This window comes from Westerdykella ornata (genome assembly GCF_010094085.1).
Source record: "Westerdykella ornata strain CBS 379.55 unplaced genomic scaffold EI97scaffold_4, whole genome shotgun sequence".
NCBI classification, from domain to species: domain Eukaryota; kingdom Fungi; phylum Ascomycota; class Dothideomycetes; order Pleosporales; family Sporormiaceae; genus Westerdykella; species Westerdykella ornata.
The window spans coordinates 538,772-557,980 of NW_022986854.1; the positions used below are offsets into that span (position 1 = coordinate 538,772).

At 53.3% G+C, this 19,209-nt stretch overlaps 7 protein-coding genes across 7 annotated transcripts; 4 read left to right on the top strand and 3 right to left on the bottom strand.

Annotated features, from left to right (window-relative positions):
* Positions 1–205: 205 nt before the first annotated feature.
* On the bottom strand, positions 206–7,013 carry EI97DRAFT_393509 (uncharacterized protein). Its single transcript, XM_033796283.1, has 4 exons — positions 4,308–7,013; positions 3,909–4,255; positions 2,036–2,730; positions 206–1,985 (listed from the first exon to the last, which is right to left on the bottom strand). The coding sequence occupies exons 1-4, from the start codon at positions 6,703–6,705 to the stop codon at positions 251–253; spliced, it is 5,175 nt and encodes a 1,724-aa protein (XP_033656340.1). The 5' UTR covers positions 6,706–7,013; the 3' UTR covers positions 206–250.
* Positions 7,014–7,159: 146 nt separating this feature from the next.
* Positions 7,160–8,111, top strand: EI97DRAFT_431049 (Snf7-domain-containing protein). Its single transcript, XM_033797842.1, has 5 exons — positions 7,160–7,188; positions 7,241–7,455; positions 7,513–7,573; positions 7,623–7,880; positions 7,931–8,111. The coding sequence occupies exons 1-5, from the start codon at positions 7,183–7,185 to the stop codon at positions 8,054–8,056; spliced, it is 666 nt and encodes a 221-aa protein (XP_033656341.1). The 5' UTR covers positions 7,160–7,182; the 3' UTR covers positions 8,057–8,111.
* Positions 8,112–8,664: 553 nt separating this feature from the next.
* Positions 8,665–11,066, top strand: EI97DRAFT_431052 (protein phosphatase-like protein 2C). The gene is made up of 2 exons (XM_033797843.1): positions 8,665–10,378; positions 10,433–11,066. Exons 1-2 carry the CDS (start codon positions 9,098–9,100, stop codon positions 10,826–10,828), a joined length of 1,677 nt encoding a protein of 558 aa, XP_033656342.1. The 5' UTR covers positions 8,665–9,097; the 3' UTR covers positions 10,829–11,066.
* A 287-nt stretch (positions 11,067–11,353) lies between these two features.
* On the top strand, positions 11,354–13,150 carry EI97DRAFT_484495 (CBS-domain-containing protein; the record flags this gene model as incomplete). Its single annotated transcript, XM_033802116.1, has 6 exons — positions 11,354–11,533; positions 11,585–11,708; positions 11,764–11,913; positions 11,960–12,319; positions 12,367–12,476; positions 12,526–13,150. 6 exons carry the CDS (start codon positions 11,354–11,356, stop codon positions 12,703–12,705), a joined length of 1,104 nt encoding a protein of 367 aa, XP_033656343.1. The 3' UTR covers positions 12,706–13,150.
* A 213-nt stretch (positions 13,151–13,363) lies between these two features.
* Positions 13,364–14,859, bottom strand: EI97DRAFT_499366 (uncharacterized protein; the record flags this gene model as incomplete). Its single annotated transcript, XM_033802602.1, has 1 exon — positions 13,364–14,859. The coding sequence occupies exon 1, from the start codon at positions 14,498–14,500 to the stop codon at positions 13,364–13,366; it is 1,137 nt and encodes a 378-aa protein (XP_033656344.1). The 5' UTR covers positions 14,501–14,859.
* Positions 14,860–15,744: 885 nt separating this feature from the next.
* Positions 15,745–16,700, bottom strand: EI97DRAFT_456248 (uncharacterized protein; the record flags this gene model as incomplete). The annotated part of the gene is made up of 3 exons (XM_033800710.1): positions 15,745–16,011; positions 16,075–16,437; positions 16,542–16,700. 3 exons carry the CDS (start codon positions 16,698–16,700, stop codon positions 15,745–15,747), a joined length of 789 nt encoding a protein of 262 aa, XP_033656345.1.
* A 1,267-nt stretch (positions 16,701–17,967) lies between these two features.
* On the top strand, positions 17,968–19,164 carry EI97DRAFT_431054 (uncharacterized protein). Its single transcript, XM_033797844.1, has 2 exons — positions 17,968–18,158; positions 18,283–19,164. The coding sequence occupies exon 2, from the start codon at positions 18,464–18,466 to the stop codon at positions 18,950–18,952; it is 489 nt and encodes a 162-aa protein (XP_033656346.1). The 5' UTR covers positions 17,968–18,158; positions 18,283–18,463; the 3' UTR covers positions 18,953–19,164.
* Positions 19,165–19,209: the final 45 nt, after the last annotated feature.

Below are 19,209 nucleotides of genomic sequence, written 5' to 3' on the forward strand. Positions count from 1 at the left end.
TGGCTTCGCATTCGAGCTGACGTATACCTTTCGCCATCAGCCTCAATCAGTATAATTCATTGATTCAGCTCTGGGTGACCTGCGCCGTACCGTTCCGCTAGACCTACCCATATGCTGTCACAGTAAACGCATGAGGGTACGCATAACAACAATCATGGACAACAAAACGCATTTCCACACAGACCATTGACACAAGGACATCATACAGCAATCCGAATGGGGTATCATTACTCAAACGCATCTACACAATCTACAACGGCGGCAGCACCTCTCTACAATTCGGACACTGCAACCTATACCTCATCCACCCCTCCAAGCACGGCGTATGAAAGATATGCCTGCAAGGCGTAACCATATACGCCCGTCTCTGCAAATACATCGCGCCCCTCCCTGACGCCGTATCGCCGGACGCACCGCTCGCCACGACGGGGACCTCGATGTCCGTGGCGCAGATGCTGCAGTCGAAGACTCTGATGCCCTTGCCTTTGGACTCGCCGGCTTTGCCGGTGGAGCCGGAGACGTCGTCCGTGTCGGCGGATTGCGAGGAGCCGACGGGCATCGTGGCGCCTTCCTCGTCTTCGCGGAGGACGGGGTGGTAGTCGTATGCTGGGGGAGCCCAGCCTTCGCGGATGAAGAAGCGTGGGCCCAGGATCTCCTGGCTCTTTAGTACGACCATTTGTATCCAAAGCCATCCCGCTAGAACCGCGAGGGCTTTGAGGTCGCTGATGGAAAACAGGACGTTGTTCGGGATCGCGTAGAAGTAAGCGATGGGAATAAGGCGGACGAGGCTCTGACCGATGATGAAGTCCCAGCGCAAGGCCTTGCGGCAGTTGCGCATGATGTTCCTGTAGATCTGGGGACACCAGCAGGAGAGATAGAGGAAGCAGAGCGTGTTGAAGTAGATGGCTCGCACTGTAGAGCGGACGGTCGTGAATTGGAGAGTGAGGAAGAAAAGAACGATGAGGAGTAAGCCATAGCGGCTGTACAGGGCTCCCAGTTCAGCGCGGCTTGACCTCGGGGTCGTCGTTGTAGCCGCCGGTGTCGTCGTTGCCTCTGCTGGTTCATCTTGGTCCGGTGTAATGATCACAGGTGGAGTGGCCCCAGGACGGGCTGCCGAAGCTGGGAGGGGTAGACCACCCTCTTCTGTGGAAGGGGGACTAGGGGCTAGGTTGGCGGGAGTTGCGGAGCTTTGCGTAGTGCGGGAATTCTGTTCACGGGCTTGCCGTATCTCTTCCGTGACTTGCACTGCCCAGATATCCATTAGGAATCTCAGTTCGAAGACAACGGAGAACAAGGACAGGAACGCCGTTGCATATAGAACCAGCTGCGAGGTCCCCAGGAATAGATGCATGAAGATGAGGGCCAGGAAAGCGAAGCCATCCCCCACAGCAAGCATGGCAATCGTGTAGAAACTAACACGATTGCGCGTTGAAGGAGTAGATGTTTCCTTCATCTGTCTAATAAGAAGAAAGACCTGGAGGAACAGGGCCACGGCAAAGGTGAGAATGGCATGTCTAGCCCTGTCGTTGAACTCTTCGATCTTGGCTCCCAGGAGGTGCTTGAATTCCGAAGGGGAGTGCACTGGTGGTCCTTTAGATTCAATGACGAACCCGCAATCAGGTGAGAATCCGACCATGGACATAGCAAGAGGTGAACGCCGTGGCAGGGGAGCTCCAGTGGGAAAGCGTAACTCTCGCTCCAGCCAGTCCATATCTACGGACGGCCCGTGCATATTCGGATCCGCGCTGGGGTGTTGGAACTGGATTGGGTGTTCCTGTAGGTACAAAACAAATTCGCAATGGGCACTGCTCATCATGCCTTCGGTTGCACCTTCTACTGCGGAGCTCCACGGATTCCAAATTGGGTAGACGCGACTGACCTGCCGTTCGATCGTCTCCTGTATGGTTTGGTTGAGGAGCTGTTGTGACTTGGAGTATAGGTGTTGCGAGAGCTGAAAATGAGGGAGGGCAAAGATGCCTCCAAACCTGTGCGAAGTCAGTGCTGCTCAAGACAGCGTCTCAATGTGGAAGCTCACTTCTCGCTTGTCGTCGTCAACACCATGCCACCATGCTTGGGATAATGCACCCCATTCACCATGAACTCCCACCAATTATCCCCCAACGAATCATCATCTCCAATAACCACCCTCGCAGCCACCTCGGAAACAGTCCCGTTCCCATCCACCCGCATCCTCCCCTCCGTCTCCGTGAAATGCAACCGCACCGTCCCTCCTGACCCGGTAACATTCCGATCAAACTGGGAGTTCGGGAACGGATTCTCGTAGCGTGCAGTCGTATTCAGGTCCCACGGCAGTCGCACCTTCGACAACGGCGAGCGGAACCACTGTCCCTGAACGTGTCCACTGATGTTCCGGTATACGGGTACATTCCATGTAGCGTCCGTGGTGCTATGAAGCAATCCGTCCGCTGCAGGGCCCAACACATCCTTGACCTGCTCCGTCGCGCGCTGCTTCACCGGTTCCAATAAGTCCCAAGAAAACCCCTCCTCTTCTAGCAAGCCCGAAATGTTCAACCACTTCTTATTTCCCGGGTCGAAGTCGCCATAGCTTGTACGGTTCAGCAGGTCGAGCTCATATCGCTCCTGATCAAGAACATCGTCGTATTCTGAGCGGACGTTGAATGGTTGCTGTCCCTGCGGTTCGTTGGAGTTGAGGAGAAAGAGAAGGATAATAAAGAAGATGAAAGATCTGGGGTCGCGGCGGACCTCCATCTAGGGTTGGTAGGGGGATCATCGGAGCCATGAATGGCGCGCCTGGGGAATATGTAGGCAAGGGGTTCAGGTCGGTGACGTGCGGAGCTGTCGGCGGTCCGGATGGATGACTAAGCTATTGTAAGGGGCAGGTTGGTGGGCCAGGCCGGCCACGGACGTGACCAGCCAGATTTTCAGTTTTCGTGCGAGCGTACAGCGCGAAAAACTACACTCTTTCTTAGATATCTACGCAACGGCAAAAGATTTCTTTTAGATTTTTTAAGGTTAGCTAGATCTATATAAGAAGAAGCTATAGTTAGTTTAATTTTAGTAAAAAAATATTTTTTATTACGTAGATATTTAAGAAAGAGTATATCTTTGTTCTAGAAAGGACTAAAAAAGCGTCTTCGTTCTTAAATAACTACGTAACAACAAGATATTCCTTTACTAAAATTAACCTATAGCTTCTTCTTATATAGATCTAGCTGCCCTTAAAAAATCTAAGAGAAATCTCTTGCCGTTGCGTAGATATCTAAGAGAGAGTATAGTTTTTTCTGCCCTTAGGCAGGGTAATTTTTGCTAAGAACAGGCACGAACCTAGCCACGCAGCCTGCGCAGGTCGCAAGGGCAGGTTGCCTGCGCAGAGAGAAAAGGTGCGCAACCTGCAGGTTTTCTTAAATATCTACGCAACAACAAGGTATTTTCTTAAGAAAAGTTAGGAGTACTTCCTTACTATAGATCTCTAGTAGTAGCTTCTTTCTTATAAAAAAAATATGTTGTTGTTGCGTAGATATTTAAGAAATTCTGCAGGTACGCGCATTTCATGTTCTCGCGAAAATGGCCTGGCCACCCTTTGGCCGGCGTGGCCTACCAACCTGCCCCTTACAATATTGCATGATATATTATCGACCTTCGCAACTGTTCACATATGCATTTTTCAGGACTCGAACGAAGTAAGTTGCGGTAGAGAATAAAACGAGGGGTATTTGAATTATGATATAGACAGAGAGAAGTTTCAGGGGCGCGTCACGTTCGTGACTCCTTAACACCTGCGCAACGCCTGCCTACAGGAGCGTACAATGAGACCAACTGATTTGTACAACCACCAACCACCAACCACCACCGCTATGCGCTTTACTTATCTACGAGAAAGCAATCTTTTCGTTCAACCTCCCCAGATCAGAGACTTAGGAAGTTACAGGAGGGACGGCTGGAAGGGAAGCCTCGAGATCAACGCGCTGCACGCCTTGCCGCAGGTCATTGCTGCTGCGGACCAAGTTCGAGAAATACTTTCGAGCGACTTCTGCCTCCATTCTGGTCTTGGAAGTTTCTTCCTTCTTCAGTTGCAGCTTCTCGACGTTGCGCTGAAGTCCAATGCGGACCTCGTTCGCAGGTCCCTTCAGTGATTTGCGGACCTCTGAGCTTATGCGCAACGCATTGGAATGCGTGTAGTCGATTGCCGCGAGTTGCTGGGCAAGTTTTGCGTTCAGTCGATGAGGGAGGGTTTTGGGGATGGAGGTTAGGACGTAGGAGATGCCGAGAGCGACTTCATGCGATGTTAGTGAATCCAGAAGGAGATGCATGATTTCAAGACTTACTGCCAGCAATCAAGCCAGGAATGATGAGCCTCCTGATGTTGTGAGAGCCCATTATTTTGGCTGCACCCAGCACCCCGTCCAACCAGCCGACACCACCAATCACCCGGCCTCCCACCATACCCGCCACAGTGACAGCCATGCCTGTACCAGCTACCTTCTCCTGCCGTTCCCAAAGACTGGCAATATCAAAGAAGTCCCAGAGATCGATCTCTATGTCAACCTGCCGCGCAAGAGCGTGCGTCGGTTTCCTGAACATTCTGTCGGTTCTGAAAATAGTGTCTGCATAGAGCTTGTTTCCAAGATGCAGGATGCCCAGATTCTTGATGGAGTTGTAGCCCAGGTCAGCTTGGGTCCGGGCATGTTCTTCACAATGGCGGACTGTTTCAGTGATCTCATGAAGCATCGCATCGCGAAGATCTTCGGCGTATTGATAGGAGGAGAAGAAACCAGGATACTCGATTCCGAGATCTTGCCCTCCGACTTTGGAGATGGAAGTGTTGATGGTATCCCGCGTATAAACGTAGACTTCGGAAGTCGTGTCCTCGACCAGCCGCTCGACCTGTTCGCCTGCCTCAGTCCTCGCCTTTTTGGACTCCTCGAATTCTGGCTCCAGTATTTCCATCTCCTTATTGACACGATCCAGCTCTGCTTGGGCAACATCACGATTGATCGTCGCCAGATTGTGCACATCACCCAGGACGTTCAAGAGATACGTTTTCGCTGGAGCCAGCTTGGACCTTGCGCGTTTCTCGAGGACGAACCGCCGTAGAGAGGCCTCGAGGTCCTCGAAGTCTCGGATTCTTTCCGCCTCCTTGCCTTTCCCCTTTCCTTTACCAGAGGGATCATCGTCTCCATCATCATCCCCTGGAGGACCGCTGTCTCCCATCATAGGAATGGCGTTACTGGATACGAAATGCACCAGCTCGCTTGACTCCTTGAATGTTGCCGGGCTAAGCCCTTTTACCTGCTTAAGGATCATCTGCTGGCAACGCTCCTGGTCCCGAATGACATCAAAGCCGTTGACAACCATGAAGATATATGCCTTCTCTCGGGCGGCACTGAAGATGAAATTCTTCGCTGACTCCGTGAAGTGATTGGCCGCAGAGACCACAAAGACCACAACATCAATCTCCTCCTGTCTCGCGAAAACTGCAGTCGTTTTGAGGGAATCCGCGTTCAGTCCAGGAGCGTCGATGAGGGCGATATCCACTACCCCATTATTCAGCAGGGACTCGTCAACCGCCCGAATGTCCCGAATATAGATCTTGCACTGCGAATATCGCTCATTGTCAACCACAATCTTTTCCAGGTCCTTGAGATCGAAGACGTGGTATGTGCTCTCGTCGTTTCGATTATATTCAAACCCAATGGGAACAGCGTGAACTTCTTCCACTCCACCATTTTCCCTGAAATCGAGCACTTCACAAAAGATGCTGGTGCACGGCTGCTGGTCCTCTGGCAGAACCTTTCTGCGAAGAAGAGCGTTGCAGAAAGTGGACTTTCCTGCGTTCAGATCACCGGTCACGAGAACTTTGCTTGAAGTGTCGTCGATTCTTTCCTTTAGAGCGTAAAGGTGACGGATGCTTTGCTGGATTTGACCATCAAGTAATGAGGCAATGGAGCCTTTTTCCAACGAATGCACTAGGTCAGTCTGTGTTCGCCCTCCCATGCGTAGCTCCAATTTCAGTACTGAGAAATCCTGGGCCAATTTGGGTGTAATCAATCGCGGTTCTGGTTTGGGCATTTGTGAAGCAGCTGAGCTACTTTCGGCCACAGGGCTTTCCTCCCTGATGGAGGTCTCTGCGCGCCTCAATGGCCTGGGACGATCCGAGGGTGGCTCCAAGTCTCCAATTGCGGATTGTGTATGTTGGAGACCGGGCCGGGAGTCGGTACGAGCAAGTTGCGCAGGATCTGGCTGAACGGCAGGATAATGTGCCGGCCAGTTTAGGTTCATCTGCTGGAAGCTCTTCAACGTCTCGATGGTCCCATGAATGGCACGACCCAAGGTGTTTTTGTTCTGGTTGTAGCGGAGCTGCAGCACATGGCTGCGCTGCCGGTCATATTCGGCGTTCCCACTCCCGCCTTGTAAAATCGTCGCCGAAGACGATGTGGAGCCGTCTTCGCTTGAAGGAGGATGCCATCTCGATGATGAGCTTTCTCCGCTGGCTAGACTGGTGCCGTATCCAGAGTCGTGGTCCATGATCGGAACGTCCTCATCCAACATGGACATTAGTCGAGAGGCAGCTTCGCCTGTAGAGCCTGATCCAACCGTCATGTATCCCGGACGAGTTGGACCTCGTGGAAAGTAGGAGTCGGGAGGGTCAGGTCCGCGTGAGCTTGAGCTCGACGCCGACGCCCCAGATGCCAAAGGGGCGTCGGCAGCTTTGTCCGAGTTCATGATGTGGCACTAGTCGGAAATCAGGATGATTCGTCTCGCATATCGGATCGTATTCGGTGGCAGTCGGTCGCTTGTCCGTGGCGGGCTGTGCAAGTCCTTCAATGTTGTTGAAGGGCGACGAAGAGAAAGAATGATGAGGTGATGTCCCGTGTGGCGGTGACGCCAAGCTTGAAATTGTGGACCGGGGTGTGGAAAGCTGCCAAAACGGGAAGTACTGTGGAGATTTGCGCACTCCGCTCAGGTCTCTTGTACCTAGGTAGGAGGATGGTGTTGTGAGAATAAGATACGGAAATAGGCCGTTATTATTTGCATGACGGGCGCTGGTTGCAATAGATATAGTGCTTGGCTGGGGCCCGTGGAGGTGGCGCGCCAAGCGTCTCCAAGAGCAAGACAGGCGTACTGACAACATTCAACGGCAATGCGATGCAAACACACGACTACCTCCTCCGGAAACTGTCGCTGAGTCGGACCGCGACAATGAATGTTTGTTGCTATGGCTCCTGCGCCAGCGCTCTCGTAGCTGACTGGTCCCTAGATCGTAGAATGGGCGTTCGGCAAGCGTATGACGCCGGCGGAGCGGCTACGGAAGCACCAGCGAGCACTCGAGAAGACGCAACGGGAACTGGACCGGGAGCGCGTTAAGCTCGAAAACCAAGAGAAGAAACTGGTACAGGATATCAAGAAGAGCGCGAAAAATGGACAAATGGGCCCTTTGCGTATACAAGCCAAGGACTTGGTGCGGACGAGGAGGTATAGTCACACACTCTCCGAATCTGGCGTCGCCCTGCTTATCATACGTTGGTGAAGATATATACAAAAGTTCTACCAGATGCGGACTCAGCTCCAGGCCATTTCGTTACGAATACAGGTCAGTAGCAAGCTCACATGGGTGGGTATCGAAGGGTAACACGGGCCAGACGGTACGGAGCAACGAACAGATGATGCAGTCCATGAAAGGAGCAACAGCGCTTCTCGGCAGCATGAATCGACAAATGAATCTGCCCGCCTTGCAACGGATCGCTATGGAGTTTGAGAAGGAGAACGATATCATGGATCAGAGGCAAGAGATGATGGATGATGCGATTGACGATGTGACTGGGCTCGAGGACGAGGAGGAAGGCGAGGAGGTGGTCAACCAGGTACTCGACGAGATAGGCATCGATCTCGGACAGATGGTGAGTCTGGTCAAACGTGCGGGCTCCGTCCTACTGACAGTAGGGTACAGTTGGGAGAGACACCTTCGGGGTTGCAGAAGCAAGCTGTACCGGAAGGCCGGGTAGCACAAGCTGTGGGAGGCGGTGACCCTGATGACGATGACCTTCAAGCAAGGCTGGATAGTCTCCGAAGATGAGGCGACGCGGACTCAAGAGGCATGGCGATTTTCTGGAGTTTGAGGGGTCCTTCTGTTTTTCTCCCTAGTACCCACTGGCAGACATACTATGTAGGCGTGCCACATTATGATGTGATGGCCAGGATAAATTATCGAGACGGCCCGAGACCTCTCGTTTGTACTTTCGTCGCTGAAACGGACGATGTGGATCCGATGTGGCAGTGTCTGCTCACGACAAACGCCTCGAAATCTCCTGAGTGGGTATTGATCTGATCAATTGATGCTTAGGTGGTATCCGTGGACTGTATACGCTCGCACGGGACAGCCCTGCGCCACGTGCCGGTGACCCCAGTTGCCTGCCCCAACTCCAAGTGGCTGGCGCCCCCGCACCTGCGACTTCTCCTCCTCAAGCTCTCAGAGGTTCCCTGCACCACACCTCCACACCATCCTTGGGAATCTCATCGTCCGCCCTCTTATTCGGCTTCTACTGTGAACGTTCCACACCCCAGAATCCCATCATTTGCACCAGTCCTTCGCCCACACTCCACCGGGCCCGCGATTGACCGACGCGCCCCGAACTCCCGACGTCATTCGCCAGCAGGCCGCCCACCACGCCAGCAAACGCCCGGGTGTCTTTCCCTCACCCACGAGGCCCCAGACACCTCCATCTTTACTCCGTACCCCCTCCACTTTTCCACTCCCTTCGGGCCCCCTCCTGTACCCTTGGTCTCTACATTCCTCTCCTCGAGGTAGCACCGTCGGTATGTCTTTCTGCCATTCTTCTGTCCTTGCAGCCTGCGCGACACTCGGTTCCGCCACAGCACCTTAGCCCCTCCTTGATGAGCTCTCTCATCTTCCATAGAGCATGAATGCGAAGCTCAATAACCCTGAATAGATCGTTGGCGCCAGCGCCAGCATCCCAGCCGCCGCTTAGGTCCCTTCCCCAGCTAGAGCGCGCCTCCGTCTCAGCGTCCCGCGTTTCCTGAGAGCTTCGGCGCACCCATCAACCTGGCTGGAAACAAGCGTAGGAGTTTCTCCTCCCAAGGAGGCCTGTTGAACAGGATGTTTGGTACCTCGCCTGGAAAAGAGGATGAGACCAACGCAGTGGATGGCCCCCACTTTGCTGACGCGCAGAAGAGCGCATCGCCGCCAGCCGATGAAACCAGCCCTAGCAGAGAGAAACGTGGGAGCACCTCGGCATCCGCTGAGCGCAAAAACAGCGACACCAACGCCGGTAGTACGAACAAGAGGAGGAGCAGTGGCGTTTCGCGTGCGCGAGACATGTTCTCCAATGCGAAACAGTCTTTGCATCTACATGGCTCAAGTAGTTCCGGGACTGCCACCGCGGAGAGGGGTCAATCCAACATACAGAAACTATCAAAGGCTGATCCGGCGCTAAGTGTTCAGCAAGGCCCTCACAACAATTCAGCTGGCGAGTCTCACCCTGGGCCACGATCCACGTTTCGAGTTGGTGTCACCGAGGACAAGAACAAAAAATGCCGCCGGACCATGGAAGACACTCATGCGTATCTCTACAACTTCCTAAGCACGCCCGCACCGAACTTTGGCCTTGATAGTAATCGAAGCTCAGCGCCTGACTGTGACTCGACCTCGGATTGCTCCTCGCCACCAGTAGTAGAAACAGACAATGGGTATTTCGCCATCTTCGACGGCCATGCCGGTACATTTGCAGCGGATTGGTGTGGAAAGAAGCTCCATCTATTGTTGGAGGACGCAATTCGGAAGAATCCAAACACCCCTATACCCGAACTGCTCGACCAGACCTTCACTGCCGTCGACCAACAATTGGAGAAACTGCCCCTGAAGAACTCTGGCTGCACAGCAGTGATAGCAGTCTTAAGATGGGAAGACCGGGTCCCGAACCCGCAATCTTCCACAGGATCCGTTCTTCTTGCGCCAGCAGCCGTGGCAGCAGCGAAGAACGCCGCAGACGCTGGGGACAAAGGCGCCGATGCTGCTGATCGTGCTGCTGGAGACGCACTAGCTCAAGCGCAACAAGCTGCTGAGACGAAGCTTCGAAATGATGCCAGCCGTCAAAGGGTTCTGTATACAGCCAATGTCGGAGATGCGCGCATCGTCCTTTGTCGCAATGGCCGAGCCCTTCGGCTGTCATACGACCACAAAGGCAGTGACGAGAATGAAGGACGTCGCGTTGCAAGTGCAGGTGGACTCATCCTCAACAATCGCGTCAACGGTGTGCTCGCTGTAACGCGAGCTCTCGGTGATGCGTACATGAAGGACCTGGTGACTGGCCATCCCTACACGACCGAGACCGTCATCCAGCCGGATCAGGACGAGTTTCTCATCCTCGCTTGCGATGGGGTAAGTAGTCGCTCACACGACCGCCAGGATGCAACAACGCTAATCCCTTCATAGCTCTGGGACGTGTGCTCTGACCAAGAAGCCGTCGAACTCATCCGCCATATTCAGGATCCTCAACTCGCGTCCAAGACGTTGGTTGACCATGCGTTAGCGCGTTTCTCAACCGACAACCTGTCCTGCATGGTCGTTCGTTTCGACAACAAGGCAGTCAAGGCACGCAAGCACGAAGCCTCGATTGGCGTTGATGGAGATACCATTGGCACGAAGGCAGGCATCAGTGAGGCCGATGCTATCCTCTCTCAGGCGAGGAATAACGTGGGCGAACCTGAACAGTCCGTTGAGAAGGCAGCGGCCGTCATCATGGAAGAGGAGGAGTCCGAGCAAGCCGCAGAGTTAGCGCCTGAGCTGAACGCGGGAGCGTTGAAGGTGGCCGAGAAGAATCCTGCTTGAGCGATATTCTGCGGCAGGCCCTCCTTTTCGGATGCCGAACTGATTGATATGCAAATGGTGCTGTGATCTGCTTGCAAGCTGGCGGCACACGGAAGAGTTACATTCGCTATGTCCTTCTGAGGTTTTACAAGTTATCTCCTGACCAGCACTTTTCCGGGCATGTACTGTACCAAGGAAGCCAGGCGTTGCAAGGCCAATCCAAGCATACCTTTTTTTCTTTCCTTCTCATAGACCAGTCGATTAAACATGTAGTCTATATGGTGACGTGATCCTCAGTGGGAGTAAAGTGGGAGTAAGATCCCCTGGTGAGTTCTTCAGAATGTGGAATCTGTGCACAGACCACACCCCACATCCAACACGTCTCCCCTCCACAGCGCCAACCTCAACCTTAGCAGAGTCAGTGGCCGCTGGCTGTCCACCATCGTCCTCCGCCAGTAGCTGGATTCTCCTCCGCTCCGGACCCCCTAACCGCGCGCAACAACAATCTCCACATGCGGCTCCGCCTCGAAGAGCATCGCCGTCACGATGTCTGGCCCAGACGCTGCCGACCCCTCAACGCCGGCACCCGAGAAACCACCTGCTAAAGATGTAGTTATACCCCAGCAGCCTGCCATTGTGGCTCCTCGCACCTTCTTGGAGCCAGCTCGACCGATCATGCCTCCAACCCCCTTGTCGGCGATAGATAGGGAGCAGATGGAGGGCCTGGTAGGAGCTCCGAGATATACCATGTGGAATGTTTACTGATACGCGACGCAGAGATCAATACGTGCCTTTCTGAAAGTGCGGACGAGTTACGATGTCCTCCCTTTGAGTTATCGTCTCATCATGCTTGACACAGCATTGTTGGTTAGCAAGAGTCTGAAGATCCTGAATCAGAATGGTTTGTCAGCCTTGTGAACGACGAGTGAGCGAGCGCCGCTAATCACATCCTGCAGGTATCGTGTCTGCGCCGCTTTGGGACTCCAAGACCTCGACGTTTGCCGGGTTGCTTACTACCTCGGACTACATCAATGTAATACAATACTACTGGCAGAACCCTGACGCGCTTGCGCAAGTGGATCAGTTCCGCCTGGACAGTTTGCGAGGTACGTCAGGAGAGGTTATACCGGAACCCAAGTCTAACGAAGCTAGATGTCGAGAAAGCGATAGGGGTGATGCCCATTGAGACAGTGTCCATTCATCCCGAACGCCCCTTATACGATGCATGCCGAAAAATGCTCGCATCAAGAGCCCGCCGTATCCCCCTCGTTGACATCGACGATGAAACACGGCGACATATGGTAGTCAGCGTGATAACGCAGTACCGAATCCTCAAATTCGTAGCAGTCAACGTCAAGGAGACGCAGAAGCTTCGGAAACCGCTGAGAGAGCTCCCTGATGTCGGCACGTATGCCAATCTGGCGACGGCCACTATGGAAACCCCGGTCATGGATGTCATTCACATGCTTGTGAAGAAGAACATCTCCAGTGTCCCTATCTTGGATAAGGATGGTATGTGCTGATGGATACTCTTTCTGTCTCGTCGCTAAGGAAGCCAGGAACCGTCGTCAACGTATTCGAAGCCGTCGATATCCTCACGTTGATCAAAGAAGGGGCCTACGATGATCTCAAACTAAACGTGGGCGAAGCTCTGTTGAAGCGCTCGGAAGTAAGTGCTTCTCCGTGCAGGATACCCGTCAAACACTAACTTGACGAAGGATTTCCCTGGAATATACACCTGCTCCGTTCACGACCAGCTAGGGACCATCTACGATACCATCCGCAAGTCAAGGGTGCATCGATTCATCATCGTTGACGAGCACCGGAAACTCAAGGGAGTGCTGACGCTCAGCGACATTCTGGATTATACCCTGTTGGAAGGGGAAGTGGACGAATAAGCACCACTTCCATGTCCGGCACCTAGACAGCGGAGTTTACAGAGGACGGATGGCCTCTCTTTCTCTTCTTTGTAAGTTTTGGAATTGGCGGATTGCATCTGGGCAGAGGAACAGCAATGTGCCGGATTGCTGGGATCGCGCACAGGCATGTCTTGGATATGGCGAATGGGGCGAATGGGTAAAGGATTTGATATTTGAGTGATTTTATTTGGGCAGGGGGTTCATATTGCATACAGGCTTTCTAGTTATGCTGATTGTGGGACGAAGCGCAAGGGTTATGGGACTTGGAATTGGAATTGTTGGATGACTACATTCCCCTTTTGATCCATGCCCATTGCAAATGGCACTGTTGACATATATTCAGGGTATCTAAAGTCGACCGAACAGTATAACCTCCAGCTATCTTCTACTTCCTCCCACATCATCCAAAGTCAACTAAAACCGTTATCTTCCCTGGTCACTGTGCATCCACCTTGAACTATCCAGATCCACGGGACCATCCCTTGGCCGATATCTGCTTCACCTAGCCAAGCATCTAAGAAAAAAAAAATAGTGCACGTCTTCTTCAGAATCCGAATCTCTCCGCCTGTCAAAATAATCGTCCGTTCCAATCCCCGTGCCCTGTCCTGTCGTGCCCGACGCTCTTTCGCCGGCGGCTTCACTCGATCCAGAGACGCCAATCCTCATAAGATGAAACCGACGTCCAGGATGACGCCCGGGACTCTTCGCGTTGCTGACGCTCCTCTCTCGGCGAGCCGTCCCTGGATGGGTTCTGCGATGCTTGCTGGAGTGAAGCTGAGCGGGTGGAGGGTTCTGGAGCGGCGGAGCGAGACTCCCGCCGGCGAAGGCCCGGAAGCGGTCTAAAGTACTCGGCGTCCTCCTGTTGGACGGGATTCGTACTTGGGCGCGTCGACGGCTCCGGTGCTGATGACCGTTCCGAACGGCGGCGGTGGGGGAGGGCTGGCTCGGCTTGTACTGTCACCATGGTAGCGGCCGAATTATCAAGAGCAAGACGCAAGTCCATATACCCCCGTGAACGAGGCATCCGCATTCTCGGGACACGCAGACTCTGCACCGAACCATCGTCCGAGAGATCTGCGATGGAGGAGCCGGCCGGATGGATCGTAAACGCATTACAGTCGAAGAATCCAGACTCATGTGCCAGAGGTGGACCAGCAGGGTAGAACGCGCGGTTAGCTGCAAGCTGCGACGTCAACGACGGAGTGATTACGATGTCGTCGATTTGCGGCGCCTCGTCCTCGACACCGTTGGCACCCCCATCGCTATGGTCAGTATGAGATCGACACCTGCAGCCGTCGGCGCCGCAGTACATTCCCCCCGTCATCAGGCCCACGCGGTCCCGACCCTCGCACTCCCTCATGAGGCACCGCTTACAGCGGCCGTGGCGCCACTTGTGCTGCCCATCTGCGCATCGTCCCGGGGCGGTGAACTTCCTAGGTGGGTCCGGAAGCGGGCGCGGTGTTGGGTCCATGTGAAATGTTTCCCGGATGGCGGTTTTGATGGCGGTTTTGGTCCGGCAGAAGAGGCCATGTGCGTGGTTTGAAGAGGTTGCCAAAGGAACGACTAGGGGTCGGGGAGATAGGAGGGATTTGGGTCGGAAGGAAGTCGGAATGGGCGCCTTCGTGAGTAAGGGGGTGGAGGAGGCGGTCGAGGAACGGGGCGAGGGGGACTGTGGTGCAGGGGAAGGGAGGGGAGAGGGGAGAGAAGATGGGGTTGTTTTTGGAAGACAAGTGTTGGTGCAGGAGAGTGAGTTCATGAAGGAGGTGAAGCCCATGTTGATGTTAGAGGTTTTTGTTTGTGGCGGTTTGAATCCGGCAAGAGGTTGTGTGTGTTTAGAGTTGTGTTGTTGTTGGGAAGAAGTATATCAGTGGTGGTGGTGGTGTTGTGTAGAATTGGTGTTTGCTTCGAGTTGGTTTCCTCTCAAGGTTGCGCTGGTAGACGCGGTCCCGAGTCGGTTGTGGAGAAAACTGGGTATGAGTGTGTTTGGAAAAGGTCGAAGGCGAGTTAGAGGACATAGGCACGCGCGGCAGCACCGGCGCGCGTTGCCTGTGGCGAAAAGTCACGCGCTGTGAATGCATGGGCCGAATATATCTTGGCGATGTGCGTTCACAATGATTCCCCAGGAGAGCTCAGATCTTTCACCGGTGTTTCCACAGTATCTGCACTGTTTCTTCAGATCAGGGATACGTGGTTTGGAATGGATGCTCGTGCGATCAGCGTGGTGGTGTTTCCTTGGTAAGGGCGTATGGATGTTCCGTGTATGGTGGGGTGGGTGAACACATCGTTGAGAACTGGTGGTCTTTGTCCCCCTTGTGGACAGAACGTTCCTGGGTTCTGGGATTGACATTCCTTGAAATATATAAACGCATTTCATGCCCGATGTTTTATCGCCGGAAATTCTCAGCAGACACAGAGTTACGCGGGGAAACCTCTTCGGGAAAATGGCTCTCGTCGATGACACCAGGATACTCGTTTAGGAGACGGCAAGCTTCTGAGGCCACCTTCTCGGCATCGGATCCGAGTAGGGCAGATGTTCACGTCCAGTGGACCTCCCCGGCATATGAGCATCTCGTTTCCGTACGCCTTGCTTGGTTTATGGACGCATGGGAGGGGTGATGACTAAGATATCCAGGGGAAGTGGAGGATAAGTGGAGGACAAGGGGAGGATAGACGGGCGAAAGACAAGGTAGAGCAGACATAAAGACAATGCCTTCCTTGGTGGCTATCTGGCATTTGGTGTCTTCGGACGAGTGGAGTCAGGAAGTGATTCGAAGAGGTTTCCGCTGTCCTCAATAGTCCGAATGTCGTCCTTGCCGTCTGAGGGCATATCTTGTCCTTCTCCTTCCGCCACCTAGAGCTACCGCCAGTAATCTCGAAGATTGAAGATCGCGTCCTGTACAACCATATTGCGAAGATTCAACCGCATTATGCGCTCGGCGCCACGCTCACGTTGTTCTCGCACGTGATAGATGCATATCCCGACATATTACTCGTTTGTTCGACTTCTTTCCAGTTCAACTATCCCACACCGATCCAGGAGCAAAGCCGTCTCATCTCCCTCCGCAAAAATCTCCGCACCAATGCCAACCATGGCGTTTGAGAGGGCTGTAGTTGCATTGGTGTCGGTGTGCCTTGCCTGCCATCCTCTGCGTCCGTCTCGTCGTCTGCCCCCTTGGCTGCCTTGCTCTTGCGGTCGGTCGTGTCCTTGAAGGCGGCAATGGCTGGCTCGTCCGGGACGATGTTTTGCCGGGCCTTCTTAGAGTAGCGGGTTACCTTCTTTGCCTCCTTGACCATGTCCACCCTGTGTGTGTCCGGCCTTGCTACCGGTGTTGCCTAGGCACTCCGAACCTTCGGCGTGTCCAACTCCAACTTCTCCTTGGTGTTGAAGAGGGGCGCGGCAACAGAGACAGCGCCGTCGCCGTGTACATCCAGCCTTACGTCCCTTGGACCGCCCGCATTCACGATGCCCAGTACGAATTCGGCCCGAGTGGGCGTCTTCCCCTGGTTGAGGGCTTCTTCCGGCGCCTCGTCCCGGGGGTAGACCATTCCCTCGTGGAAAACGAACCCTTTGAGGTCCTCGTCCGTCCAGCTGCGGCCGTGGTCGTCGTAGTCCTCCGTATCCTTCCCTTCCGCGAAGATCTCGGCGCCGATCCCAACCATGGCATTCGAGAGGGCGGTTATCAGCTGACGCGTATTGAACGTTCCGTGGACCTAATACTTGAGGATCAGACAATCGTGGGTCTGGCCATGCGCTTAACGCACCTACAGGCCTAGATCTCCGCCGTCTTGGTCGGAGCCGGAGAGAAGACGTGTACGTTATGACAGTGGTCGTGTAGGTTCATGCCCGAAGACATGTAGTAGGAAAGCACTGGGACCTCGGTGTCCATGCCGCTCACATTGGGCCCTGGAGTCGACCATGCCGGAATTGGCGCCCTGAACGACCTCACCACTTGGTCACGGTCCCCAACTGTCATGTATGCGAAGATCGCCCGCGCCTCTGGGCAATAAGGTGCGTATATTCGAAAGATAAGAGTCCGTCAAGGACGAAGTATATGTTAAATATATATGCGACACGACCTGATTGGATCCATGCAGCAAAAGTTGGAAAGCAATATATAAGTGTCGAGGAGTTCGAGACCCGAGTGTTTCGCTTAACTTTATCGTTTGGCGAGCCCACGGGAATCGAATAGCTGTTGCGCTCTCTCTTGGGGGAAATATACCTTTAGTGGTGCTTGTTCTTAGGATGTTTGATTACTGGGTGGTTGTTCTTGCATGAGCGCTTGTGTTCTGCTTGCTCTTCATCGCACACGTATGGGTTAGATGGTTTGGAGACGGAAGAGGGAACAAGCGACGGGAATAGCAATCGCTGAAGCAATTTGATAGTCCCAACACAAGCTAGATGTGACGGGAACGTAAATCGTTGCTAGGATCAGACTCTAATATCGAAGCCTCCCCTTTCCGGTGTGAGTCTGAAGTGCCTGAGCCTGATATGCCGTCAAGGTTAATGATTTAGCAGCTTGCAGAAGGCTTTCCGCTGCCAGAAGTAGAGGACTCCAACCACATGGATGGTTACGAAATCTCGTGAACACTTACCCTCATGGATTATGCTTGCTGAAAGTTACACAAGACTCGGGTGATTCAGGAGATGATGGCTATTTATAGTTCTCAATAGTTTAGCAAACCCTCACGCCATTGCATTGCTTCTCTGCATAATGGTATGTCGCATGGATGGGATTGCAATGTGACCTCCTAGGTTGAGCATCATGCATCGTTTTTCAGAGATCGCGGATCATAAGACTTCCCATTCGGCATGCTGTCCAGCGCTTCTCCCTACAAACTAAAAAAACAGTATTGTTGACCAGGTCACCTACGTACCCATGCGTTGAAGGCGTTCTCTGATTAAGCGGTTGCAATTGTCTAGTGGGCGTTCACCATCCGGCAAACTCAGGTGCCATCCATCGTCGTCCATGAGTGAAGTCACCTTTCAGCGACTGCGTCACCTTGATTTTGCAAACTCTGGGGCGCACGAATGCAACTTTCTCGAAACATCTCGATATATAGCAGACATCATCCCAGGTAGGTACGTAGCCCTGGGGCCTGGGTACCGGTAGATCGTGAGAGAACAATCCTACCCTAGGGTATGTTGCCACTGATCGGAAGAAGTTATATCCGGATTACCCACCTCACCCCACTTGAAAACATAGCAGTCATCATCGCAATAAACTATATTGCTCTTGCATGGTGTCGTACACAGAGTGTCTTAAGTGGTTATTCTATGATAGCTTGATCGGAGTGCCCGCGGCCTGCACAGAGTCATTTCGTCCCTGCGGCGAAAAGAGATCACCGCTGACCGTCGCCACACATACGATGTGGCCTGTGGAAATTAATCGCTTTACATGTATGATGTTGACTTGGACAACCAATAGTCTAATGCAAGTATAACCGTACCAACGGAGAACCTGCGAGCGGTGTTGCATCGCGTCTCTGCCTGTGTTGGGGGCGGTGCAGTTGCATCTCACATCTATTATGGGCGCTGACGGTTTGTTCCGGGCGCAGCAACGTTTCTCACAGCCTACTCTGTCCGACTGCTCAAAAAGGATATCGTGGTCTCAAAGAGTGAGACTTAAAACCGTGGCCTTCCGTTGATAACATCCTCATAAGCTAGCATCGGAAAGCAGATCATCACTTCTGTACCTTCATCAGATTCATCTACCCTTGGCCAACCAACTTGTTGATTATGCTGGCATCAGAATCAACCGCCATCATTGCGCTCTTTGCCGCTCTGGCATATGCAGCGCCCGCTCCCACGAACGTCAATCCGCGCGCCGGAGCTCCCACACCGGTACCTATTCCCGACTCTTGCACGATCACCAACACACTCCCAGCCCGAAGTGTTCTGGACGGGTATATCCCGAAGGAATCAGTCATATTGAACGACCGCCTCTATGAATCGTACGCGCCATCGAATCCCGCGTTCGACAGGAAAATGTGCTTCGAGCAATGTCATGGCTTTGGCGACTCCGCCGATTGCAAGGCCGCTTACTGGGCGGAGAACTTCCCGGTTCCATCCCGCTATTACGGAGGAAGTGGCTACGCGACAGCTTGCATAATGTTTGGAAGGGAACTTACCGAAGACGACTTTGAGCCAGCTCCTGCGTCTCCCGGAACCGCCGATTCTCCTCTCAAATTGGCTACCACTCCCTACGCCATCAACCTCCAGTGTTGATGGAATCCTGCCAAGGATTCATGCAGCAGCCGGAAAATGGGTGTTTTATATTCTAAGACTCGCTGCGGACATAATCGTCTTCATGACTTCGTCGCTTTTATCGTGGCATACTGCTTGGTGTTTGGCTTTAGCGTTTGTCGTGTGCTGGGTAGGATGTAATGGAAACGGAATTGGGTAATACATCGTACATAATCAATTTGATTCTCATTTCGCAATTCCCATTCAACATTTTCGTTGTCGCTCTCAGATCATCAACT

Coding starts and splice junctions, on each gene's coding strand:
- EI97DRAFT_393509 (XM_033796283.1), bottom strand. CDS start 6,705: ATGAACTCGGACAAAGCTGCCGACGCCCCTTTGGCATCTGGGGCGTCG. Junction 4,256..4,307: donor TCCTGGCTTGATTGCTGGCA/GTAAGTCTTGAA, acceptor CATCGCATGAAG/TCGCTCTCGGCATCTCCTAC. Junction 2,731..3,908: donor CCCTTCCAGCCGTCCCTCCT/GTAACTTCCTAA, acceptor TACCAACCCTAG/ATGGAGGTCCGCCGCGACCC.
- EI97DRAFT_431049 (XM_033797842.1), top strand. Junction 7,456..7,512: donor GACTTGGTGCGGACGAGGAG/GTATAGTCACAC, acceptor ACGTTGGTGAAG/ATATATACAAAAGTTCTACC. Junction 7,881..7,930: donor GCATCGATCTCGGACAGATG/GTGAGTCTGGTC, acceptor AGTAGGGTACAG/TTGGGAGAGACACCTTCGGG.
- EI97DRAFT_431052 (XM_033797843.1), top strand. CDS start 9,098: ATGTTTGGTACCTCGCCTGGAAAAGAGGATGAGACCAACGCAGTGGAT. Junction 10,379..10,432: donor TCATCCTCGCTTGCGATGGG/GTAAGTAGTCGC, acceptor ATCCCTTCATAG/CTCTGGGACGTGTGCTCTGA.
- EI97DRAFT_431054 (XM_033797844.1), top strand. CDS start 18,464: ATGCTGGCATCAGAATCAACCGCCATCATTGCGCTCTTTGCCGCTCTG.